A 27,246-nucleotide genomic window follows, 5' to 3' on the forward strand; every position below is an offset into this window, starting at 1 on the left:
ATGTCACAACTAATTTTTACCTAATTTCTGACACTTGTTAGAGCTCTCTATTCTTAGAATATGTATACATTTTAAAATAAAATAAAAGCAGATAAAAATGGCTTAAAAAAACACAGTTAATGGTTGGCTTATTAAAGACCTAATTAGCATCTGAATGCCAAAATAAGCCACTTATTTCAATGATGGTGCAGTAATTTTAATTAGATCTGCCCATTCCTAAATAGCTTGATAAATAAGATATTGATCAGATCAATCCAGTGCAGTAAAGTACTAGTAAAGAATGGTAGAGCCTCCAAAAGTCAATATAAGAATATTTTAAAATGTCATAAGAAGAGAGATCATTTTCATATCCATTTTTGTCTGTTTCCTTCCATACATGTCAGGACCAATTTTTTCTGTCTCTCCTATACTATTGTACACTATATTGAACGGATTTTATCATAGATCTTATTTCTCCATGTTTATACTAGATTACAAAGGTTCTAATGATTATGTTCTTTTGAGAAGGACTCTAATTGTTAATAAACATTTTTATAGTGATAAGCCATTATATCTTGGGGAATCACTTTAAAGGAAACCTTCCAATCTATATATATTAGTTTCCATTCCCCATAATGGCTATCTCAATGTACTTTCTACTTGCAGTGAGCATGAGACTGGAAATAGGGGAAGCACTAAAGCTCTTTATGTGGGATAGGAAAAAAAAAACAAGTCCTAGAAAAGGTAACTCAAAGATGTGAGGAGAAAGAAGTTCAAAGGGAGGTCTTCTCCAAGGCATATACCAAAGACAACTGAATACATAGGACCACACAAAAATTTGTACATGAATATTCTCAGGAGCATAATTCATGACAACTAAACTGTGGAAATGCCCATCAACTGATGAATGGATAAACAAAATGTGGTATATCCATGCAATGGAATATTATTTGGCCATAAAAAAGGAATGAAGTTCTGCTACATGCTGCAACATGGATGGACCTTAAAAACATTATACTAAGTAAAGGAAATCAGATGCAACAGGTCACATTTTGCATGATTCCAATTATATGAGATGTCCAGAGTAGGCAAATCCAGAGACAGGAGATAAACTGGTGGTTGCCTAGGGCTGAAGGGTTGAAGAAAAATGGGGGCAGGGAGGGGATGACTGCTAATGGGTACGGGATTTCTTTGGGGGGTGATGAAAATTGATTGTGGTGATGGATGCACGACCTAGTGAAAATTCACTTTAAGTGGGTGAATTGTATTATATGTATTACATGTAAATTATATCTCAATTAGAAAAGGAATGGATTATAAAAAAACACAACAGGGATAAATCAAAATAATTTTGCTGGGAGAAAAAAGACAAAAAGACTATGCACTCTGATTCCATTTATATAAAATTCTAGAAATTATAAACTGATCTATAGTGACAGAGAACAGACCAGTGGTTGCCTGGGGCTCAGTGGGTGAAGTAGGGATAAAGGGGGGCAGGTGAGAGATTAGAAAGAGGCATAAGAAAACATTTGAGGTGATGGATATATATATAATGTTACTTATGGGGATGATTTCACAGCTGTATACATACGTCGTCAAACCTTACCAAATTGTACACTTTTAATATTTTATATCTCAACAAAGCTGTTAAAAAACCCCCAAAAAACAAAAAGAGATACTACCTAACCAGAGTCCAGCTGGCTCGGGGAGATGTCATCATTTCCAGTGGGGTGTCATCGCTGATCTTGGGTGCAGTGCTAAGCGGTCGTGGCTCCATCATGTGCTCCACTAAGTTCCCGTAGCAGCTAATAATGTAGAGGGATTCAACTACAACTTGTTTGGACTGATCTACAAAACAGGAAAACAGATCCTGGATATGTGATATTGGCATAAAAGGAGCACAGCATCATTTTTACAAGTTATTGACCCTTCAGTCCGTTCCTGAGGTTGCTGAGAGAAAATAAGAAGGCAGGAACTTTTTCACATGGTGCCTGCTCCTTGCCTAAAAATTGTCTCTTATAAGTAGACGCTAACGAATATGAAAAGCTCTATGCTATCAAAATATTTTTAAATTTAAGCAATTTATTTCAAGAACGACATAAATATACTCAAAATTCTAGTATGCTCAAACAATATTATAGTCTTTTGTATTTGCCTGAAGTGTAGTAATTTGTCCCACATTACGAAAAATGAATGGTATCAGGTGGGACAGGGAAGGACTGACAGAAAAGGAACCCTGTATGGACTAAGATTTAGTTACACTGGATGCACCAACTCAACTGCAGGAGAGACCCTTTGCCTAAATCAGCCTAACTTCTCATCTACTCTCTCTCAGAAAACTTCCTCCTTTAAACTTCTGGATTAAAACAAACAGACAAATGAAAAACACACACATGTCCTCCTCCCCCAAATCCTTGTCCTTCTTTCCTCTCAATCCTCTTCCTTCTTTCCTCCCACGGCAAATGAAGACCAGTCATACTTTGAGGTCAGGTGCTGAATATGGATCTAATCAAATGACTTTATAAGGAGTACACATGTCCTCACTACCAAACCAGGTTTAGTCCTCTATCTTGGGTTTTACAGTAAACCTAGGAGCATATAAAATCCCTCATGAATGCTGGGTGGGTTACCTTATCTCTATGCCAGAGGACTGGATTACAGCTGCTTTGAGAAAATGGCTAATGACCAGTAGTGGGACATAAAGGGGTAGCAAGTTAAAAGGGTAATTAGAACAGAAGCGAGAAGCATTTGAAATCGAGCTTCACAGAGGGTTTTAACTAGTAACAAAAAGTCATTTCGATAGCATCATTAAAGCTGAGGAGGTAACAAAAAAATAAAGATGGGATAAGAAAATGGAAGGCTTGCATACTTTACTGTATCCTCTCCCACTTAGGTAAAGAGCCTGCTGTGCCTGGGATCCTATTTCCAAGGAAAGGGCCACTGAAAGGCGATAACAAGGGAAAGGGCTGACGTCTGACTGCCAGTATTAAGCGTAAGGGAGAGCCATTTTGCCAAGAACAATACAGCCTGTGGAACCTGTCAGAAAAGTGCCTCACTAACAACTCAGTTTCTGACCTACTTTAATAGTATCACAATAATAAGAGGAAATTTTTAACACTCAAAATTAAACACTTGGTCCATGAATGCAGGCACTCTTTTCTAAACAGAAACAATGAGGAATCACATACTAAAAGAGTAATTATATAAGTTGACTCTGGTGGTCAAAGGAGAGATTTAAAAAAAAACAACAACAACACTATATAAATTCAAAGGGACAACGGTCACCATAAAAGATGATTCTTATTTCTGAGTGGGAGCCTGTTTTTATCTTTTAATTTATAACATGGCAGAGCTGTTGTAGATTATTTTTTAAGGACAGATTTAGCATTAGAAAACCTGGGTTCAAACTCTGATACCATAACCTACTAACTAGTGATCTTAGCTAAATTATTTAAACTTACTGATCTCAAATTCTTCATCTCTAAAATAGGGATAACAACGTTTTTCCTCTCCACACTTTATAGACAATGGCATGAAATTAGTTTGAGAAAAATGTAAAAGTTACATATAATGGTATGGAATTGACAGCACTGAGAACACCTGTATATTGTCACCAGCAAAACAAAATAAAAACACTCAGTGGCCAATTTATTCCACATTTACAGTGAGAGGATAGCCTGTCTTCTTGAGACTTGAATAGTTGAGGAGAGACATGCTAACTGAGTGGGAAAATTTTTTTCTATTGTTGGGCTCAAGATTATTCAAAGAGAACTGCTCTGAATTTTCCTCAAGAAACAAAAATTACAAATGGCAAGTTTAACTTCAATAAAAATACGTACCTTTTTCTCTTTTCAGACCTGCATTATTTGCAAACCACGATCGGGATGTCCCAAACGTCGCAGCCACGCAAAATTCTCCGCCCATTGATTTGCTGGGTGAAATTTGTGGAGGTGGTTTAACTTTGCTTAAAAAATAAAATGATAGTAAAAAAAAGAAAAATTACCATGATAAAATCATGGTCCTTGATAAAATGACATATTTCCCTTAAAATTTGCCCCTAAGTATTCAAACGTTCCCACGTGGACATGCATTTTGCCGTAAGTATAACTGGCGGTTGTGAGACTGTGATCTGCAGTAAAAGTAAAACTAGTTCAAAGCTCCAGAGTATTATCGGAATAGCAACTTAGACCAAGAAAAATTAGCTTCTTTTTGAAGAATGTGCTGGCAAAATCCAAGTCAACCCATTTGAGATAGATAACATTTCCCTGGATATTTCAAAGTGGAAGAGTAGAACCAGCAAAAACATCTCACGATAATAGAATAGTTTATCAGTTCACTTCAATATGTAAAATGTGGGACTGACAATACAGTTGAATGGAGACAGCATGTATGAAAACACGAGATGATACAGAATGGAATCCTGACAATGCTCTCAGACATATATGTATGGTTAGACAATGTCTGGTGAGTAGACCTAAAGATCTAGGGCGATTACAGTCACTGATCTTCCTATTTCTTGTTTATTTTTTCTTTGTGGATTTGTGAAGATGATAGGTCAATTTTTATTCTGCTTCTCCTATGTTTGAAGACACATTAAGTAACTCCTGCTACTTCACATAATTACCATAAAAAAGTACTTGCTGTCCTCTTTGTTTTCCCCAAATCAGCTTTCAGCTTCTAATACCATTGACTTCTGATATCAACCTTTCATCTTCTTGCAAATCCTATATCTCTCTTCTCTCCCAATTTGTCAAAGACTGCCCCAAAGTTCCTTAGCAATTTTGTCAGGCACCTTAGAGAAATGGTGTATTATTGTCTCTGACTCGTAGACCAGGAAATAGCCCCACTGTACACTGGTCAAGATCACAGCCCAGTCGGAGCACAAGAATAATGTTTCGCCGCTGCTAGTCAGTCTCCAATGTCAAATAACATTATTTCTACCTTCGTTTGCTCACTATCCTTTATCTCTTTATCTTCTAATGAAGTACGGTTAGACAGAGAAAGACTGGGTTTTGGAGTCAGGTGGAAACACAAATCCGAATCCCAGTGCTGCCACTTTTTTATCTGTGTGAATTTTGATTAGGTTATTTAACCTCTCAGTGCTCAGACAACTAATATATAAAATATATAAAACAGAAAGACAGCAATGCCTACCTCTTAGGGTTATTTTACGGTTTACAGCATTTTATTTGTTCTCAAAGTGTGGTCCCTGGCTAGTAGCACTGAGAACCTCTTAGACATGCAAATATTCATCAGGCCACACCTCGCTCTGGAGGTGGGGCATGACAATCTGTGTTTTTAATAGCCCTCCAGGAGATTCTGGCACACGTTCAGGTTTACGAACCACTGTATTAGGTAACGTGTAGAAAGCGCTGTGAATTCCCATATCACAGAACTCAACGCTATCTCCTGTATAGCACACAGCCTTCAACTAATTTTCAAAAAATCAGACTTCACTTTGGCAATCTCATTTTCCAGGTGTTATGACACCTGAAATAGTCTCTCACATATTTTATTTCCTGAGCCTTCTGTTTTGATGTCTTCCTTGTAGGGAAAGCAAAAAGTCTGGATCAGAAACCACTCTGCTTGGTCTCTCTGCCTTTGACCAAATTCATGTAATGCACATTGCCGTATATGCAAAGGCCTTGTCTTTCCATCATTAACATTTCTTAAACACAACAAGTTATTACCCATAAAAATCACATCCATGCCTAAATCACCAACACTAGTCACAGTCAGACTTCCACTGATAGGGAATAAAATGACAGTTTTTTTATTTTTAAGTTTCTGTAAGAAAATGCATCTGTTTCTACCAACAATTTCACGTTTTCCTTGCTGCATTTGCCACAGCTGCAATAACCTTTGCAAAACCAACAGAAGAGAAGACTCCCCTCCACCGACACCTGAACAAACAAGCACCTTCCCTTGGTTTCTGGGTAACCGGCACCAGAATTGTTCTTTCTGGTTATGATGCTCTCTGTTGTACTACCTTAGAATGTAAATTTTGCTTCAAAGCCTTTATTTCCATCACTGAAATGCTGTAAGTTCCTGTAACTAGCATCTTTTAACTTCCATTGGTCAGTTTTTGGAGGCTGGAAGGCAGAGGAGAGAGGAAAAAAACATTCCAAAATTTTTTGAAAGGTGTTTCAACTGTGTGACTATGTTTTTACTAGAATCACCATCAAGCAACAATGATCCCACAAAATGTACAAGTTCAAAGTTCTTTGCAAATTAATGAATGCTATTTTTGTTTTTGTTTTTAAATCATGTGGTAAAAGCAACAAGACAGAAAACAAGTAGCATGCCACTTCTTAAGAGAGTCTATGGTGCATCTATGGAATGCATCCTAAATAGATTTTAAAAGTTGCTACTGGGCCACTTAGCTACCTTTGTAATATAATAATCAATTTAGTCTTTAGCCAAGCAAATATATATATTTTGTATGTTCATTAGCTTACAGTCTAATCAGTTAATGTCAAAAGCTAAAGTCTTTTAGGCTTCTTTAATGTTATACATAACCCAGCTTCTGAACACACAACTAAAAAGCACCAACACAGTATCAATTTACATAAACTCATTATCTCCTGCAGAGAATAAGTATCTTAGGTTAAAAGTATTCTTAAAATTATGAAAAAATGTTCATTTTTATTCTTATACTTCATTATTTCTTCTTGTTCTTCTGATAGGGCCTTCATAAATCACATTAGTACAAGTTTGTGTTTAATAAGTAGTTAAAAGGTTTTTATCCCTGAAAATAACTTGCTACCTCCTGCATGACACAGTGCTGTGTATTGGGTATTTAGCATATTTGGTGAACATATTCATAACAAGTTATTTCTATCATCAACCTACCTTTGGAATGACTGTGGTATTTAAGCAAAATAGAAATTTAAAATATGTGCTATGTGTACAAGATTTTCAGAAAAATAAAAAGGAGAAATAATCTAAAGAAAAGATTATTATTATTAAAGTATTTTCTATACAAAATACCCAAAGGGAGAAAATTTAACATTGATTCAATTTGCCCTTTATCCTAAAATTTTAAAAGACCAAGACCAGGAATGTTGGGTGGAAGCAGAACTGAACTTTTTCCACAATGACCCAGAATATTTCTATTGCAAAATCACCTTTTGTCGGCAGAAAGATAAAACATTGAAAAATGATACATACGTGAAAGGAACAAAAGAGAAAAGTGCTAGCCTTGCAAATCATGCTCACTTATAGACTGGTGACCCAACCATTTTAGGAAAGCATTCCAGTACTAGCCTTTTTTTCTTTCTTCCTCTCAATATCTCCCTTTATCCTCTGAAAGAGACAATAAATCCTATTACAAGACATTTGCAAGTATAAACGAATACCTCTGGGTGTTTATTAATTTATTAAATTAATAATTGATATAAAAAATAAAAATTTTCAATGTATATGGGGGTCCAGAAATTCAATTGTGTTGTGGTTATAAATGAGTACAAAACATACTGATAGTGCTGGTGGACTCCTTTCCACTGAGAACTCCTGCTCTTTACCCTCCTGAGCCATACATAACCCCATGTTCAAAAATTAAAAGAAAAATTTGCCTTAACTTGTGAGCAAAACATAAAGAACTATGGAATGAATTCAACCTTCACCACATCAGAAAACATCACATTTACTAAACTTGAGACAAGAGACAACATAATCAAAAGTAAAATTAATGTACGATGAAAAAAACAACAGCAAATAAGGTGCTGAATTAAAACTCAGGAGTTTAACATTTTGTCATTTCTTCTGGGAGACCTAACCATCTAACCACAGAATGAGAATCATTTTTAATGCCATCAGATGTTCTACGGACATTAACACGATGACATCTTTAAAAATATTTACGAAGACTATTGAAGCTACCCATTGGCTTTTTCTGTATTATATAATTCAGTCAGAGAAACATATTGAATTTCTCTTGCCTGTTTTCTTTTCCTCCACACTCTACTGCAAACAGAAAAGAAAAAAAAAAAAAAAGCAAAACTCTAACGATATCGGCTTTAAAATTATAGAAAAATTATGTCTATCTGGATAATTTTACTATGTTCTATAAAATAGGATACAAGTGGTGAATCTGTGGATGGCATGAAAAGCAACAATGAGGTCCAGTGCCTTGTTTAGGACACAAGCATGGAAAAGAGCTAAACTGAGATAGAAGCACCGTTTTCTTTCCTTCTCTAAAACATAAGGGTACAGTCAATATTTCAGTTTAAATCTTAGACACAATATTGATGTAAGAAATTACAAGTGGTATTACGTCTTTGTGTTAAGGAAGAAAAACTTTTCTTTATGCTCCTCACTATGACTGGGCTTTCAAAAGGAATTCAGCAGTTTTCTCTCATTCTCAACTGTGTATTCTAAAATAAAAACTAAGAGGGAAAATGAAAGTATTTATTTTTAAAAAAGATATTGATAATATATCTAAAATTATTCTATCACAAATTATTCTTAAAGATGAGATTTCTGTAAACCCGCCAGATAAGATTCTCCTCTCCACATAAGTCTTTGCTTCTAAAAAGGAAATTATATTATTTTTTTCAATATTCTCAGAATAACAAGATTAATTTAAATTAGCTATGTATAAACAGATTGAAGACTCGGTGCTAATTAAAACTTTAAACATAATTTGACATGTAAGTTTTAACTCTTCTTTAAAATTAACCTTATACACTACAAAGATATATTCAAATGGACTACCTCTTGTCTACACTGTTGTGCATATATTTTTTCTTTTGCTAAGAAAATCAAAAATAGCAATAGTTTAAACATGATACTACATGCCGACTAGGAGCTCGATAAAAACTTGTTACTTATTTGTAATATTGAAAGCAAAATTCATTTTTAAAATTTCACAATGGCTATTTCTCTTAAAATTTCTGCATTAAAAACTGTATCATGTGTGTGATTCTTACATCATTTTATGCCATTATTTAAATTCATAAATCCTAGAGAATACATAATCTCCAGAATGTAGAAAATGGCTAAAGTGTCGAAGATGGTCTGCATAGTTAACTTTCCAACAAGCTTATTTGGTTGTCAAAGGAAAAGATATTATTATAAACTGACTCATCTGAAACTGCCTGAATTTAAATAATTAAAACAGTTTATCAAAGAATGAAGAATTAGTAGAAACTGTGATCAAACAAAAGTAAAATCTTAGCTAAATATAAATGTTTCAAATGAAAATTTATAAAAAAAATTTGTATGAAACTTACATAACATTTTAAGAGGAACTATAAAATTTTCATATTCTTCCAAAATACAAATATTATCCTATATTGGAAGTCCTATAACCTGATGAAATAAATAACTTTATTTAGCATAATGTTTTATTTCAAAACAGTAAATAAAAACATTCTCAGGTTGAATGCTAAATAGCATGAAAAAATAGTAAAAACTCTTAAAACAAAGAAGCTCTTATAAACAACATGGAAGAAGTTGTCAAATTTATATTCATTTTGCTGCCTTAATTTGAGGTTTCATTAAGATCTTAATGGGAAAAACATGCACCACCAGTAAAGGAACGTATTTTAAAGGAGGCTCTTTTAGGCTAGTATAAGTGACTAAAAACGAGTTTCTTGTGAGCTAACGATGGCATCAAACAAACCACAAAGCAGTCTTCTAAAAGACAAGCAATGATTTAAAAGTCTACTATATTTCATATATCCCTTTCTTTAATCTGGCTCTTTTAATCTTGTTTCAACCTCAAATCATTTCTGGTTGACAAGTACTTTTGCTTAAATTTGAGGAGCACATAAGCTGTTGAAGGCATGGGCTTTTCTTATTTCACATACAATGTTCGTCATTCTATCTTTACTTCTACGCTAAAACTTCAATCTTTATTAACATACTAAAACTTTTTTCTTTGTACTTAGAATGAGAAATTTATCCGAAGATGGAATTTAATTCTAAATTGAGTCTACAAAGAAATGTTGTCATATGTTGAATCTGGCATTTAAAAATCAACTGTTCACTACAAGCTCCTGAGTAAGATCCATGTATTTTATTTGTTTTGGAAGAAATCCGGTTAACACAAAGAATGAAGGTTGACTTTCAGGGAATTTTTATTCCTGTATACCCTGATTTTGTTTACAATAGTTTCACAATCTATATCCTAATTTTGATGCTGCATTTCAAAGAGGAAATTTTTATGATGATTTATCACCCTATTCTAATATGACAATGAAATTTTCAGATGTTCCTGTGGCATATGAACACTGAAATTAGTTTGTGTCAAATTTTTAAGTTTCTTTTTGTCCAAGAGAAAAATGATTGGAAGGTTTTCTCCTAGTATAATGGGACAGTATGAGCAAGTCCCAGGAGCAGTTATGAGAGCTGCACATACATGTATTCTGACTAAATTTATAAAATTGATATAACTTACATTAACCAAAACTTCTTTTTGGGCTCACTCACTCTTAAAAGCAAAACAGACAAAAACAAAAACGAAAAACAAAACCATGATCTAACTTAAAGAAACTACTTTTCAAAAATGGAATTTTCCCCTTAAAGCAGAAAAGAAATCATAGCAGTAGCAGCGAGCATTTACTGAGCTCTTACTATGTGCCAGGCACTGTTCTAAGCAATTTATATTGTCGGTTCATTAACTCCTCATAATAAATCTATGAGGTAGGTGCTACTGGTAACTCCATTTAATGGAGATAAGGAAACTAAGATAAAGAGAGGTTTTAGAAAATTGCCCAAGATCATATAGGCAGTAAGTGTGTAAGCTGGGATTTAAGACCTAGGCAGTCTGATTCTGGAGCCCTCTTTTTTTTTTTTTTTTTTTAAGTTTTTTTTGATGTGGACCATTTTTAAAGTCTTTATTGAATTTGTTACAATATTCTGTTTTATGTTTTGGTATTTTGGCCACGAGGCATGTGGGATCTTAGTTTCCCGACCAGGGATCGAACCTGCACCCCCTGCACTGGAAGGTGAAGTCTTAACAACTGGACCACCAGGGAAGTCCCCTGACTCTTAACTATTGTGCTAAACATATTATACCAGGTTCTAAATATATTCTATTTCATACCTTTACATAAAAGTATTAAACATACTGTTTCTTTTCTATGATCACCATGTCTAAGACTGACAAAAGTTGTATTTTATGCAGTCTTATATAAGAGTTTACTAAATAAGTTATGGCGGGGAGGCGCTAATAACTCGAAATAATAAGTTACTTAGGAGGTTTTATATGAAATACAAATTTCCTCATGTAGCTCCATAACTACCTAAACTATTCAAAACAGAACTGACTCTTGTTCCTTTGGCACCAAATAAAATGCAGTAAAAATTTATAGGGTATTTTTAGTATACCTTAAATATATTTACATTTCATATTTCAAAATAAATCTTGTCTGCAAATGTTCAGCATGTCATGTAGGGAATTTCTATCACTAAAATACTCAAAGCTTTAAACTTGGGTGTTAGCCTTTGTCTTATGATATATACTAGCATTATTATGAGAATTCTTCTAATTTCTATTTTTTTTAATATTAATCTATGATTTTTTATGTGACTTTTCAAGAAATGAAGTGAAACCAAGAAAACTAATCTTTTAAAGCTTAAACACCAACATTCACATCCCATCTACAAATTACTCAGTAATTCGGTGCATCTATCTGTGATCAGGCCATGCAACTGAAAACAAAGTACAAAACAGAGTTACTTTCTGAGAGTACAGCAAATGAATTAGGCATGCTGGACTGAACTGGGACTCACCATGGAGCTTTTATGGAAAAACACCCCGCTCCAAACAGATAAGGCCTTCATGGAAAAGGGGGGAAAATGCACAAAAAATTAGAGGAAAACTCATGTAACATTAACAAATACATGTTTATTATACTGTTAAAGAGTATGGATAAAATAACTTTAAAAATTAGTAATCGTTTGCAATCCTGCCATAGATACTAACAAGTCTGATATAACCAATAAATAGAATGATGTGCAGTAACAAGGCCCTTAATTTTCACAGGGTTAGAGATTTCAAAATGCTCTATTTCTCCCCCTTTTCTGGAGCACCCCTGTAGGGTTCCTAAGGTAAAATAAAATAAAATCCACTTCAGAGGCCCTTTAAAACAAAGTACAAGTTAAATGGAATAACTGGATGGAGAAAAGAGTGGGACCAGTAGCAATAGATGTGTGGTTGTGTGACACGAAATGTTTAAAACTAGCGAAAGGCGACTCAATAAAAATTTGATAAGCATTGTTTGCTGTTCACCAGTTGTAGTCTCAGAGCCACAGAAAGAAAGTACATATTTTCTAAGCTGCTTAATTACAGTAAGTTGAACTGCATATTGCTGGTCAAAGGAACTAACACTAAAACCAAGTCTGTGGTATGATTTACTTCCATTTTAGGGTCACATTCCAGGAAGTTAGCATTACTCTTAATAATGATAGAAGAGGTTAGCTTCCTCTATCTGGCCTACACTGGGCTAGGTTGGAATACAGGAAACTAAAGCTACAACTGCTTGCTTTAAATACAGCTGGGGATACAAAGGCAGACTTCAATGTTACACATACTTCTTAATATTCTGTTCACAGCATTTAAGACATGCTATGCATATTTGCACACAGAACAAAATATTGCTGTTGCATCTGACATTTGGAAGGAAGACATAATAAACTGAGAAGGAAAGAGCACTGCATAACTTGGTAATTTTCTTCTTCAATTTTGGTGCTAGGAAACATTAAAAAAGAAAAATCATGCTTATTAGCACCAATCTCCCAGTGAACTGAGCATATTCACAAAACTGAGTACAATTCTGAGGACTGAAGAACAGAAGATATGAAAAAGGGAACAGAAAAGCAAGATACTATTAGAAGAAAGAGTGAGTTGGAAGACAGAAATATTGGAAAAGAAAACTTTAGAGATGATGTCAATACAAAGCAAGGAAATCTCTCCCACAGTTAATGATAAGACCACAATCAGAGAAATGTCATCATTCAGATGTCATCATCCACATCTAAAACAATGTATTTCAAAAATTTTTTGACTATGACCCACAGAAATATACAGTTGGCCCTCCATATCCATAGGGCCCACATCCACAAACAACTATAGATCAAAAAAAAAGAAAGTTCCAAAATGCAAAACTTGCTGTGCACCAGCAACTATTTACAATTTAGAAATGATTTAAAATATATGGGTAGATGTGTGTAGGTTATATGCAAATACTAAGCCATTTCATATAAGGAACTTGAGCATCCACGATTTTGGCACGGGGTGGGAACCAACCCCCTTTGGATACTGAGAGACAAATGTATTAACGTGTAAGCTGGTATGTACATGAACACATGCAAATTGAAACAATTTAATGAATGTGGGTTTTTTTGGTGTGTAATCAACTTTATTATTCTCTATTTCAACGTTTTGTAAACATTAATGTTGGGATTTAGTTACAGTGAAGATTGTTGCATATAATGACAGGGTAGGTAGGTCTGAGTGGGGCCTTGGATTCTATATTTCTAACAAGCTCCTAGATAATGCCAAGGCTGTTAGTTTGCAGAACCAGTAGCGAAATTACATTCTATTATATTCTATTTCATTAATGAAAACAAAGTTAGCCATGATCCCCTTGTCTTGATTTCATGATTCACTAATTACATCAGAAACAAAATGTTACTGGAGCTCACCCGGAACTTTGAGAAACACCATTTTAAATAAGTGTGACCACGTGAAGACTCCAATGTCTCAACAGCACCGTGACGCCATAAAAAAAGGATCAGAAAATGGAAAGTTCAACACATTTCCGTATGCCCACAAATACCACCAAAATGAAGAAGTTATTGTTGGCACATACTACCCAACTCCCTTTCATTTTCTTCCTTAGGCAGACACCTGAATTAATCAAATAGTTCAAACGATTCTGACAGAAGCACTTGTCTGGAACGTCTGGGCGTGAGTTGCTCTTTAGCATATATTGCATAGAAGCTAGACAGTCTCCCACCTCATTCCAAATATCAGAATACAACTGATTCACTGTAAAGAATTTGAAAGTTTTATCTTAATCCTTTATGACTTAAAAGGCTTCTGATTGACCCCCAAAATCAAACAAAAATGAAACAAAATTAAGTTTCTACATTTCGAAAGACCAGCTGATGTTCCCACCTACAGAGCTAGTAAATACCTTTTTCCAAGTTTAAATTTCCTTATATATAAAAAAGAAACATATTAGCCAAACAAATTAAACACAAGTTTTTGGTGTTTTTTTTTTTTTTTTTTTAAATATCCTAGATTTTCCTTCCCGGACAGTAGCAGCATGTTACCAACAAGATTTCTACAACCCCACAATCTCAAAATGCACTGTTAACCCTCCAGACACTGTAGCAAACAGGCCTGCACTAAACAGCAGTGTGGTCAAGTTTAAAGACAACACAGTCCTCACTGTTCACAACATAACTCGGTTGTGTGAGTTACAAGCCATCCTTCTTTAGCCAAATAAGGATCTACAGGCTGACGCAGCTCAAGGAGAAAACAGGGGTTGGGGAAACAGGGTGAGGACCCGCTTCAGCACGTACATTTGGCATGGTCCCAATCTGTACTCACCCACTTCTTACTCGTTCCGACAAACTGGACCTCTGCCACATACATGTAAAAGAAGAGCCACAAACTCCAACGAATTAGAGGGACTGACGTAACTACTGACTTTGCATGGGTGGTGTCAGCTGTTCTTTTGAAATGTGCCCGCTTCATCTTTCCTCAGTAGGGAAAGAATGAAAATATAAAGTCACAAAGGCCCAGTCCATGATCCAGCTGTCTTCACCTATGACTTTCCGCTCCTCTCCAAAATCCCGCAGCTGTAGTTTTACAGGGCGTGACTCGAAGGAGGAAGAGAGCGTGTAAGAGTGTATAGGGAATTTAAATGGTCTGAATTAACAAATGCAACTCAAATTATCATATTCAGGTATTAAGAATTTGTGTGTTTTCCAAACACTATTAAGTTTCAGCAGGTTGAACAATCCATATAAAACCTATCCACTTGTCATGATTATGTCCTTTTTAAGCTGAATTCTGATTGAAAAACATCAGGGCTGGCCAAGAGACTAAAAATACAGAAATGCTAGTCCAGCATAGAGTGACTTTGCCTTTGGCTCTCAAACGGTTTCTTCTGGAGACTGTTAGAAGATAGTTAGGAATTGTGCTTTATATCAAATCATTAATGCTATGTAACTCTTTAAACTCTGATTCATTTTTTCAAAGGCCACACAGTACCACAAAAGCTTTGGTCTTACTAGCTAAAAACAAGACAAATGTGAAGACTTTTTTTTTTATATGTAAGGGAAAAGTAAATCTAGATTTGATTTGAACATGGTAAAATCTTTTATAACTTGACTCTAGTGCTGAAAGGCATTAATAATGATTAGATTTCATCATCTTCAGAGTTATGAAAACTAAAAAAATCTCTGAAAGTCCTATTTTCCAATTGATCATGTCCTATGAGAATTCAAGCACTATCACTTAACAGACATCAGAAAGAGCCCATATAAATATTAAACATAATGAACAGAGAAAGGGCTATACAACATTATGTGTAAATTGTAAAGTAAAGCCGTATTCTCTAACAAAATATTCCAGGAACCCTAATGACTCTGCTACACTCTCTATGCCCCCTGTTAAGCAGCATCTTTGATAGACACACATTTCCTACGTGGATGCAAGCAGATCAGTCCTCACATCATTTTCAAGTATTACTTTAAATTTTTCATTAATTTAATTTTAACCACTCACTACTACAGAGAACTATGGCATTATTGGCTCTCAAATTATTGATCTGAAGGCAAATTCAAGCTGAAATATACAGATAAATTGTCTAATCTGAGGTACGTTCAACATGCAAATTTAAATTACAAGGTCAAGATTTTCATTAGAAAAACACTAATGTTCAAATTCTGCCAGATGTGGCAGAAGAGAGACTAGAATAGTACACACAGATTGTCAAATTTCTATAGAAAGTAATGCTTACTGACTTGTATTACAGTATATAGGAGACTTAATCCCCTCACTGCTCCCATCCCCCCCAAATCCACAGATTTATGGTAAAAGGGAACAAACTATGGAGTGGTTTAAGGATTCTACTGATTTAGTACAAAAACTGAAAACTCAAACTATATATGTATATTGCACATGTAGACATATCCACCCTAATGAAAATACATTATCAATTACTTTATATCTGGAACCAAACATACACAGCTTAGCTATCAAGAAATAACACATAGGGCTTCCCTGGTGGCGCAGTGGTTGAGAGTCTGCCTGCCGATGCAGGGGACACGGGTTCCTGCCCCGGTCCGGGAAGATCCCACATGCCGCGGAGCCGCTGGGCCCGTGGGCCATGGCCGCTGAGCCTGCGCTTCCGGAGCCTGTGCTCCACAACGGGAGAGGCCACAACAATGAGAGGACCGTGTGCCACAAAAAAAAAAAAAAAAAAAAAAAGAAATAACACATAGATAAGACAGGGCTGGGAGGTGGAGAATTACCATTTGCTACTGTATCTGGGGAATCTTTCTCCAAATCTTACCCATTTAACTCTTAGAACTTCACCTATAACATTTGGGGCTCAGGTCAAAGCATCTAAATAAGCCAAGGCAGACCTAACTGAATTAGGAGGAATAGACCTTCCTCAAGGACTATATGCCAATGTCATTTATTCACTTAGCAAGCTCTGACGGCAGATTTAGTCTACAAATTTCAATTACAGATAATCAAATAAATGCTATTAAATGCTTCCATTTCTAAATAAGAATAATCATCTATGTCTTCTAAATGGAGCTCTTGCGAAGCACTGGCCTAGGGCACAGCAATGAATGAGGCTTAGAAAGTAGGTAACAGGATCAAACACCTGGTGGGAATTCATACACTGTAAGTATGACAGATAATAATCCATACATACAAACTTTCATTTTTCAGATGAAGAAATTTACCTAGGACAACCAAGATGTGAAACCAGAGCTTCAGACTCCTAAGTCAGTATTCTTTTACTACATTATCTACTTCTACAGGGTCAGGCCAAAAGTTCCTAATACCTAGCTCGAATTGCTCACACAGAAATGAATAAATACAAAAATGGGGGGGAGGGAAGAAGGAGCAAAAAGCTGCTCGATTTAAGAAAAAGGAAACCTATGAAAGACAACAAGTCATACCAGGTTTACTTCACCAAAAACCTCAGCTAGTTAAGGGCAAGGAAGTAACTTCATTCCCAATTTCTATATTTTTATTCCCATGAAATTACTCTGACCACTCTTTTTTTGCACATTCCACATATACTGTTCTTTTTATTAATTAATTATTTATTTATATTTATGTATGTATGTATGGCTGTGTTGGCTCTCGAACCCATGTCCCCTGCATTGGCAGGCGGATTCTTAACCACTGCACCACCAAGGAAGTCCCCTGACCACTTTTTGAAATGTACTGTTCCCTGCTTGTGCCCACAAAATGACGTGTATATGTTAATAATTTTAGATTTGATGTACAAAAAATTAAACATATTGATGAAAAATTATCTATTTAGTAAGTTTTTACACAGGAAGCATTAAAAATTAACACAACCAAACATCTATGGACTATTGCTTAGTAAATCCCTACTACAAAAACTTTACACTCCAAAACAATGAGCAATCCCTTAGCACCCAGTTTCACTTTTAATAGATGAAAACTACACTTATTCACACATGATAAAAACATGATGGAGGTCCTTCCAATCCTCCAGTCTCAGACTGGAAGAAATGGGTTTTGTTTGAATGAGTGACTGTTAAACCAAAAGATTCTTAGCACGTCTTTTGCCTTCACCAGTGTGTACTACAATCGGGTTAAGCAACAGCTGTTGCCAAAACAGGCCTTATTTCCTCCCAGTGCTGCTTCAAGGTGCAGAATGTGAAGGTGCAAATACATCTGTCTTTTGCCATTTGTAGTTCTACTGGCCTTGCAAATGTCTTCGAATAAGACAGATGGTCCCTGACACTGCACAGGCTTTCAGGGATCTATATTTCCAAAAATAAGAGGGCAGACATGAAACACGGTAAGTACACGTCTATCCCCTGAAGGTCTGAATTAAGGCTTCCATCTAAATTTGCTTATTTAAATATAGGATCCTAAGCAATCCTTGGAAATCTCTATGCTAGAAATATGATTTTTAATGTTTATTTCATGCCATTATGCCAAATATCTAGGACATGGAACAAATAATATATATTTTACTAGATATATTACCAGGTATATTTGAACTTACATGTCTATAAATGAGTCAGCTCTGTGTTCTCTTTCTACATAATTCATGTCAAATACTTCTGTTAATTTTATCTTTAAAATGTTAGGAAAGGCATTTCACTGAAGCACAGAGTAAATCAGGATTTCCACAATGACCTGGAAAATTAAAAGCCTGTTTGCTCCTCACTCTGGTGACCTTAATGTGGCAATCAAAATTCTCAGTGAATATATAAAATTTGATGGAAATAACGCAAGTGAGCTAAAGGCAGCTTGCGAACTGGTCACAGTAAAAAAAATTTTTTTTCTTAATAAAAATGACATAAATATAACCTTACTATCTAATGGGAGAAATCTAATGATATAAAAATATCTGGGATGTGCTTCAAATCTCAGCATATGTCAAAAATGGAAATTTAGGGAATATATCTTACTCTCCCCCCAAAAACATTACTTTTGGTTAGGCAAAATACATGTATTTCAATGAAAATGCTAAATGTTAAGATAATAAAACCACAAACTATATTCTAAAAATTCTATGACCAAATGTTTGGGTGACTTACAGTAGTACTATAAGAATTATAAGTAAAGTCACAATAGCAATTTCTAAATATAATCAACAAACCCTTCAGAAAATGGCTTAAGGGTATTAAGTCTTGTAACCTAGCCATAGGCAAGCATAAGTTATGAATACTATCATCAAGGTGTTTTTGGTCACTGTAATCTTTGTTAATAGGAAGGGGAAAAAAGAATAGTAGGAGGGGAGGGAAAAAAAGAAGAGTGGGTGGGGTAATTTATGGAGCACTAAAGCTCTGCCATAGTAGAGAATTCATTACAGAAAACAACCATATAGAAGAAAAAAATACTAATAAAATGAGCTTTTGGTGGATGTGTGTGTGCATGTGTGTATGTATGTGCCGAGTGAGAAAAGATAAATGATAAGGCAAATATGTTAAACTGCTAACATTTGGGAAATGTGGGTATACAGGAATTCCTTTTACTGGTCTTGTAACTTTTTTTGGTAAGTTTGAATGAATCTCTATCAAAATGTTTAAAATTTAAAAGCCAAGGACTCACTGTGGGACAAGCAGTAATTATTCCTTCTAAACACTCCAAGATAGGGGACATGCCAAAAAGAATTCAAAAATTTGGAAAAAATAAAATGGTATGAGATCTGAGATAAAAAGCCCAGTAAAGAGGGAGGAGATATGGGGATATATGTGTATGTATAGTTGATTCACTTTGTTATAAAGCTGAAACTAACACACCATTGTAAAGCAATTATACTCTAATAAAGATGTTTAAAAAAAAAAGCCCAGTAACTAATAAGATACATGTATCTTGAACTAATATTAATTTCAAAGCACACAATTCAAATTCCTATCACTTAATTCATTAATAAATAATTATTAAACTGTCTAGAATATAAGGGAACATAATACACGTGCTCTGAAAATCTAGGAATTGTGACCAAGTTTTTTTAATTTTTTGCCTCTCCTGCTGCGGAGCACAGGCTCCGGACGCACAGGCTCTGCAGCCATGGCTCACTGGCCCAGCCACTCCGTGGCATGTGGGATCCTCCCAGACCGGGGCACGAACCCGCGTCCCCTGCATCGGCAGGCAGACTCTCAACCACTGCGCCACCAGGGAAGCCCTGTGACCAAGTTTTTAACAAGAAAAGGAAACACAGAAGTTATCTAAGTTCATAAAGTATGGTAGTACAGGAAGACACCAGATGATTAATAGTTTCTACCCAACTAAAGACAGAGAGAAAGAGTAGCAAGAGAGACAGTGAAAGAGTGTGTGATACAGTTTATCTTTTTATTATGGAAAGTTTCAAATATATACAGAAGTAAACTCACTTTTCAACCTCCCCACAAATATTTTGAATTAAACTCTAAGATCACGTGATTTCAGGCATAGAACTTCATTTAGGATCTTAGTGGTAAAATTAAAATCAAGAGGAACAATTTTGAGGTTAGATTCTTAGATTCAGGAAAGACTGACAAACACTTTGTAGAATTCTACAATGCTGGGTTGGATCAAGAAGGTATATTTATGTACTGACTGACTTCTGTGAGTGAAAAAATAACTTTTAAGATTATGATTCAAGATTTAGTCTCATTTTTATTTGATTCTACATCCCAGAAATGTATCATTACACAAAGAAAACAATGAGCCACCTGTAAATATAAGTTCATAACCCCTTTACTATCCATAGCCACTCTTATTTAACTTATTTTAAAATAAAGAAACTAAATAAGAGGAAAGGGAGGTAAAAATTCTATTTAAATTACACTACTAATGAAGAGTTAAAAAGCTGATAATCAATTTTTAAAAATACAGGCAAATGATTTGTATCATAAGATGTCTGATTTGGGAGCTCGGTTTGCTGTATTTTTCCCTTAATACACCACAACCTCAATTTCTGCATTCAGAAACAGGAATTTATAGGCAAACACAACTCCACTATGTAGAGGGTCAATTTCAGTGTAATGGTGAAATCTGGAGCTAAAAGGCCTCATCCTGGAGAATGAGTATTTCTTCTTACAAAAGCAGCTTCTGTAAACACTTCACCACCTAGCACAACAATATTAAAACATAATGATACAGCAGCCACATAATTAAGTCTATTCCTCTTATTGGAAAGACCTTGAAGACTATTTGAAGCCAAGATGGAGTTTTCTCTTGACTACCAAATACAGAATTTTAAGACAGTTGTTCCATTTCAAATTAGGCTAAACCTCAGGACTGCTTATTGATGAAAATAGGTAATTTGGCTATAGACATATATATTTTGGGGAACATAATGGAGTTTCACAGTTGTTATACAATTGAATATCTAATAATCTTATATCTTAGACACAGCACTTTATTTTCAGGAACCCAAAGAAGTGATAATTTTATATTCCTAACAGGTAGGAATTTGAAAAATTTTTAAATAGCTAAAATAAGCACAAAGATATCAAGTGAGTCATCAAGAGTCTCTGAGGATGTTAAGGACCAATCTGAGTAAAGCCTAAACCTTAGGACTCTGGATTTTGAAAACTATCCATAATATCACATTGTCCTGATACTAACAATAGATTATTATATGTAAATTGTACCTCAATGTAGATGATTTTTTTTTAAAGTATTAGAAACATGGTTGTCATATTAAGTTCTCTCCCTAGTATTGGTGTCAGTCAAAATTTGGGGGTCATTATAAATCCAGATCATGTCCACAAAAGCAAGAAAATGCAACTGCACTACTTTCAGACAAAGCCACAAGGCAGCAACTATAAGCCTGAGTAAATGGATCTGGTTTTTATTAGCCAATACTAGTTTTCACAACTTGTCACTGCTTTGTTTTTTCTGTGAATGTGTGTGTACATGGCTATGTATGAATGTGTTTGTGTATGTTCTATATTTTGTATTTAATCTGCTGCCATTAAGTCTCATGTGGGCTGTAAATGAAGAACATAATCAAAACCACCCAAAGAAAAAGTATGTTTTATTTTTGTGTATTTAATCCTCTAAAACAGCTACTAAAAAAGCATCAAGCCTGAGGCCTTACCCTGTTCGTTTGGTGATGGTTCCCAATGTCATTGGCTGCTTGATTTGTGCAAGAGGCATCAATACCATCAGGCTGGGGAGAGGAGAAAGCCGGGGGTTGCCAGGGTTGTTGTTGGCAAAATTATTGTAGGAGTCTTGGCTGTTGAGTTTCCCTACAAAGAGAAAAAAGAAAAGAAAAGCATCACCAAGCGAAGTTTCCTTCTCTGATAGGATTTGCACTGACTCCACTAATCTTTTAAGAAAGTTATTAAAGGCAGAAGGGATTCTAAAAGAATCATGGCTATATGGATGGAAGAAAAACAAAGGACTCTGGTAATACCAAATGTGCATTGATTATAAACAGAGACTGTAGTGTTTGAGGATGGAGGGTTGGAGGATACAGGATTGGATAGATGTTACATGGTTATACAAATAATTGGTATAAAACTTAATTATAATTTTATGGTGCTATAAAGAAATATAGGATAGTAAAAGAAAATAAAATGGCAAGATCTAAATTAGTCTAGAGGAAGCATGGAACATTTCCCTAAACAAGCTTGAGAGTAAGTGGGGAGAATATTCCAGCCATGGCAACCTGCAAAGGCTCAGAGAGCAGAAGAAACATGAGTCATAAGGATGTGTATCCATAGAATGCACCACAGTAGACATAGGGTGAGACTGACAAAAGTCAATAGGCAAAAACATTGCCTTACTCCCAAAATGTACCACTCCCCACCATAAAATTAAAAAACATAAATCAACGCTTTATTTTATGATGGTATTAATACCAAAAAAAAAAAAAGAATAGGCATTATGGCTCATTAACAACCAGGAAAAACAAGCTCTGTGAAATAAAATCCGATCTGCAGTGAGAGTAATTACTCTGCTCTCACCAATAAGCCAAATTCCTCTCATGCACTTATCTTTTCTCCCTCTCCATGGCTTTGCATTTTCCGGAACATCCTATAAATGAAATCACAAAGTATGTACAGTATTGTCTTGCTTCTTTCACTTGCCAATAAGCATCTGAGATTCATCCACTCTACATTTTCCTACATGTATCAATTCTTTCCTTTTTATTCCTGAGTATGATCACATTGTATGGAAGTACTTCAGTTTGTTTACCCAGTCATTGGAGAAAGGACATTTGACTTGTTTCCAACTTTTGGTTATTACAAATAAAGCTGCTATAAACATTTTTGAACAGGTTTTTGTATGAATGTAAGTTTTTAAAAAACATATAAACAATCTAGGAATGGAGTTGCTGATCATAGTAAATGAATGTTTGCATAGACATAATAATTGTATGTTTAAGGTTATGAGAAAATGCCAAACAGTTTGACAAAGTAGCTGATTTCATACTCCCACCAGCAAAGTATGGCAGTTCCAGTTCTTCTGCATCCACACCAGAATTTGGTATTGTTACTCTTTTTGATTTTAGCTATTCTGGCTTTTATTTGGATTTCTCTAATGGTCAAAAATGTTTAGCTTGTTGTTGTTATTGTTCATGTACTTATTTGTCATCCATATATTGTCTTTGGTAAAGTACCTATGTAAAGCTTTTGCCAATTTTAAAAACTGGGTTAATATTTTTGCTGAGATATAATTCATATACCATAAAATTCACCCTTTTAAAATGTACAATTCCATGGTGTTTAGTATATTCTACAGAGTAGAATCATATACTATGATCACTATCTAATTTCAGAACATTTTCATCACCCAAAAAGAAAGCCCATACCCATTAGTAGTCACTCTTCCTTTGCCCCACCCATCGGCTTTTGATACAGGAATCTTTTCTGTTTCTGTAGATTTGCCTATTCTGGATATTACATATAAATGAAATCATACAGTGTAGCCTTTTGTGAGTGTTTCTTTCACTTATTATGTTTTCAAGGTTCATCCATGTTACCAAGTATCAATAGTTCAGTCCTTTAACTGGTTGAATAATATTCCAATGTATGGATATACCACATTTATACCAGTTGATGAATATTTGGGTTGTTTTAACAGGCTACTATGAATAATGATTCTATGAACATTAGTGCACAGGTTTTTATGTGGACTTGTGCTTTCAATTTTCTTGGGTATATACACCTAGGAGTGGAACTGTTGGGTCTATATTTAACCTTTTGAGGAACTGCTAAACTGTGGCTGCACCAGTGTATGAACGCTCCAAATTCTCCACATCCTCAACAATATTTGTTATGGTCTATCTTTTTTATTTTATCTATCCTAGTGGGTGTGAAGTGGTATCTCACTGTATTTTTGATTTGCATTTTACTAATGACTAATGATGTTAAACATCTTTTTCAAGTGCATTTTGGTAATTTGTATACCTTCTTTGGAGAACTGTCTATCCAAAATGTTTACCCAAAATTGAGTTATCTTTTTATTGTTCAGTTGTAACAGCTAATTATATTCTCAGAACATAAGTCCCTTATCAAATACATGATTTATAAATATTTTCTCCCATTCCATGTGTCATCTTTCACTTTCTTCATGGTATGCTTTGAAACATAAAAGTTTTTAATTTTGATGAACTCTTTATATTTTCTTTAGTTGCTTATTCTTTTGTTGTCATATCTAAGAAACCACTGCCCAGTCCAAGGACACAAAGATTTAGAGCTATGTTTTCTTCTAAGAGTTTTATATATTTTTAGCTCTAACATTTAGGTCTCTGACCAATTTTTTTTTTTTTTTTTTTTTTTTTTTTTGCGGTACGTGGGCCTCTCACTGTTGTGGCCTCTCCCATTGTGGAGCACAGGCTCCAGACACGCAGGCCCAGCGGCCACAGCTCACGGGCCCAGCCGCTCCGTGGCATGTGAGATCCTCCCGGACCGGGGCACAAACACGCGTCCCCTGCATCGGCAGGTGGACTCTCAACCACTGCGTCACCAGGGAAGCCCTCTCTGACCAATTTTGAATTAATTTTTATAAATGGTGTGAGGTAGGGGTTCAACTTCATTCTTTTGAATGTTGAATATCCACTTGTTCCAGCATCATTTGTTGAAAAGATATTCTTTCCCACACCAATGGACTGGCCTGGTACCCTTGCTGAAAATCAAACAACTATAAATGTAAGAAATCATTTATGGATCTTACTCCCATATTTCAAAAGTTCTTTATATATTCTGGATATAAACCTTTTATAAGATACATGATTCTTAAATATTTTCTACCCTGCTGCGACTTGTCTCTTTCTTCTCTTACAGATCTTTTAACAAGCAAAATATTTTTTCATAAATTCCACTTTATGAATTTGTTTCTTTTGTACATTTTTTGCTTCAAAAATTCAATCTAGGGGCTTCCCTGGTGGCGCAGCGGTTGGGAATCTGCCTGCCAATGCAGGGGACACGGGTTCGAGCCCTGGTCTGGGAAGATCCCACATGCTGCGGAGCAACTGGGCCCGTGAGCCACAACTACTGAGCCTGCGCGTCTGGAGCCTATGGCCCACAACAAGAGAGGCCACGATAGTGAAAGGCCCACACACTGCAATAAAGAGTGGCCCCCGCTTGCTGCAACTGGAGAAAGCCCTCACACAGAAACGAAGACCCAACACAGCCATAAATAAATAAATAAATAAATAAATAAATAAATTTAACTTAAAAACTTTTTAACTTTTATATTTTACACTTATTTACCACAACCTTACAAATACGCATTTCGAATTTTTTTGTTTTTTAACCAGTGTCCTCAAAATAGTACCTATAATGTCTATTACTTCAATACTCTGACACTTGAAATCTGAGGCAAGTCAGGATCCATGATCTCTTTTGCTTTTTCCATTTAATGATATCCTGGCCTAATGACAAACTTAAAGCTAAATTTTGTTAAGCAGACATGTTATGTCAATTTGTACTGCTATCTGAAAATAAATAGAAAACACATATAGTCACTGAAAAGAAAGAAAGGAGAATAGCAGAAGGGAACATACTATACTGTAGAGCAGAAGCGCCCATTTGGACATTTACTATTTCTGTATTATTTGATGTCACCAGCTTGTAAGCCTACCACTACAAAATTCAAATAAGTTACACATCTCCCAGAGAGAAGGTTATGAAATATAAAGACAGAAGTTGTGATTACATTATCAATGTCCTCTTCAGATACAAGCCACATGGAATTAGAAAATTTAGATCAGTGTGTTTGTTGTTTTTCATTTCCAAATTGTTTTGAAATTCTGCCATATCGGGATGACTTCTAAAATAGCCATTACATAAACCCTTACCCAAATACACACATACAGAACTCACTGAAGACAATACTTTCAAAACTCCTATAACACTTATTCACTTTTTTCCAGGAAGAATAAGGACTGTGAAGCATCTCTGTCACTGCAAATAACGGTTTTTCAGAGGAACTTAAGATAGAAAAAAAACAGAAAAATCATGCTGAATTCCTTTTCTTTCTAAGACAGTCAGTGGTCTGTTATGCTTCTTTGATGGATCATTATATCCAACAAAACTTGCTGCTTCCACCTATATTTTGCCATTATCTGCAAAAATGCCAGCTGGGATTTTGACAGGGATTGCACTGAATCTGTTGATCAGTATAGGGAGCACTGACATCTTAAGAATATTAATTCTTCCAAGCCAAGAACATTGGATGTCTTTCCACTTATGTAGGTATCCTTTAATTTCATTGAATACTGTTTGGATCTGAATCTAATTTGGATCTGAAATCAGACCACAACCAAGCCAAGAACATGGGATGTCTTTCCACTTATGTAGGTATCCTTTAATTTCTCTGAATATTGTTTGGATCTGAATCTAATTTGGATCTGAAATCAGACCGCAACACGAAATATGTCACAAGCTAATGAAATTCAAGGACTATGTTTAACACACACATTTCACAATGAGCAGTCAAATATTTGTTGAGTGCCTTAGCCTAAGATCACACACTGTGAGGACTGCATTCTTCGCTGTCACAAAGCTTACAGTCTAATATGCATGAAACAGGAATAATTAAGTGCTAATTGCCTAGCACTAAAGATAAGTACACACGGGATCAATTATTTGGAGAAGAGATCATAGAGCAGATGAGATATAACCTAGGCTTTGAAAGATGGGTATAATATGGATAAGAGCAGAAGAGTAGAAATATTCTGAGGATAAGGATAACATGAACAGGAGAGCATGTAAAGTGATGCCACAGATGTGAGCAATAGTAAGAAATCTCTAACTATTATTATAATGGAAATATATATATATATTTCCAATATAATGGAAATGGAGAGAATTATAATGGAAAGCAATGGGAAGATAATATATTTCAGTTTTAGAAGAATATTTCAATTGAGGCAGAGGAGTAGGAACTTAGGTACCTAAATTATTCAGCAAGGGAACAGAACAGATTTTGAGATCACTGAACTTTACAGATAGGATGCGTAGTCTAGAAAAAGGAAGTGATTTCACTGAGAAGCTCCAAATCTTGTGGTTTAGTTAGCCATAACTTAAAACCCTTCGCTGGCTCACCAAGATAAAACCATCTAAAGGGAGCATACA

General features: G+C 35.2%; 1 protein-coding gene across 10 annotated transcripts in view; it reads right to left on the bottom strand.

The window, feature by feature from the left end:
* Positions 1–27,246, bottom strand: part of BCAS3 (BCAS3 microtubule associated cell migration factor) — a 574,202-nt gene that overhangs the window by 316,072 nt on the left and 230,884 nt on the right. For all 10 annotated transcript variants that reach the window (XR_003428780.1, XM_027087291.1, XM_027087292.1 and 7 more), the window contains 3 exons: positions 21,759–21,909; positions 3,819–3,943; positions 1,662–1,827 (listed from right to left, as the gene is read on the bottom strand). Coding sequence is in view for 9 of the 10 variants with exons in the window: in XM_027087291.1 (XP_026943092.1) it covers positions 1,662–1,827; positions 3,819–3,943; positions 21,759–21,909 (442 nt within the window). In the remaining variant the exon portion in view is untranslated. The remainder of the gene's footprint in view (positions 1–1,661; positions 1,828–3,818; positions 3,944–21,758; positions 21,910–27,246) is intronic.

This window comes from Aethalodelphis obliquidens, unplaced genomic scaffold (assembly GCF_003676395.1).
Source record: "Aethalodelphis obliquidens isolate GAN/ISIS:26980383/991018 unplaced genomic scaffold, ASM367639v1 scaffold58, whole genome shotgun sequence".
NCBI classification, from domain to species: Eukaryota; Metazoa; Chordata; class Mammalia; order Artiodactyla; family Delphinidae; genus Aethalodelphis; species Aethalodelphis obliquidens.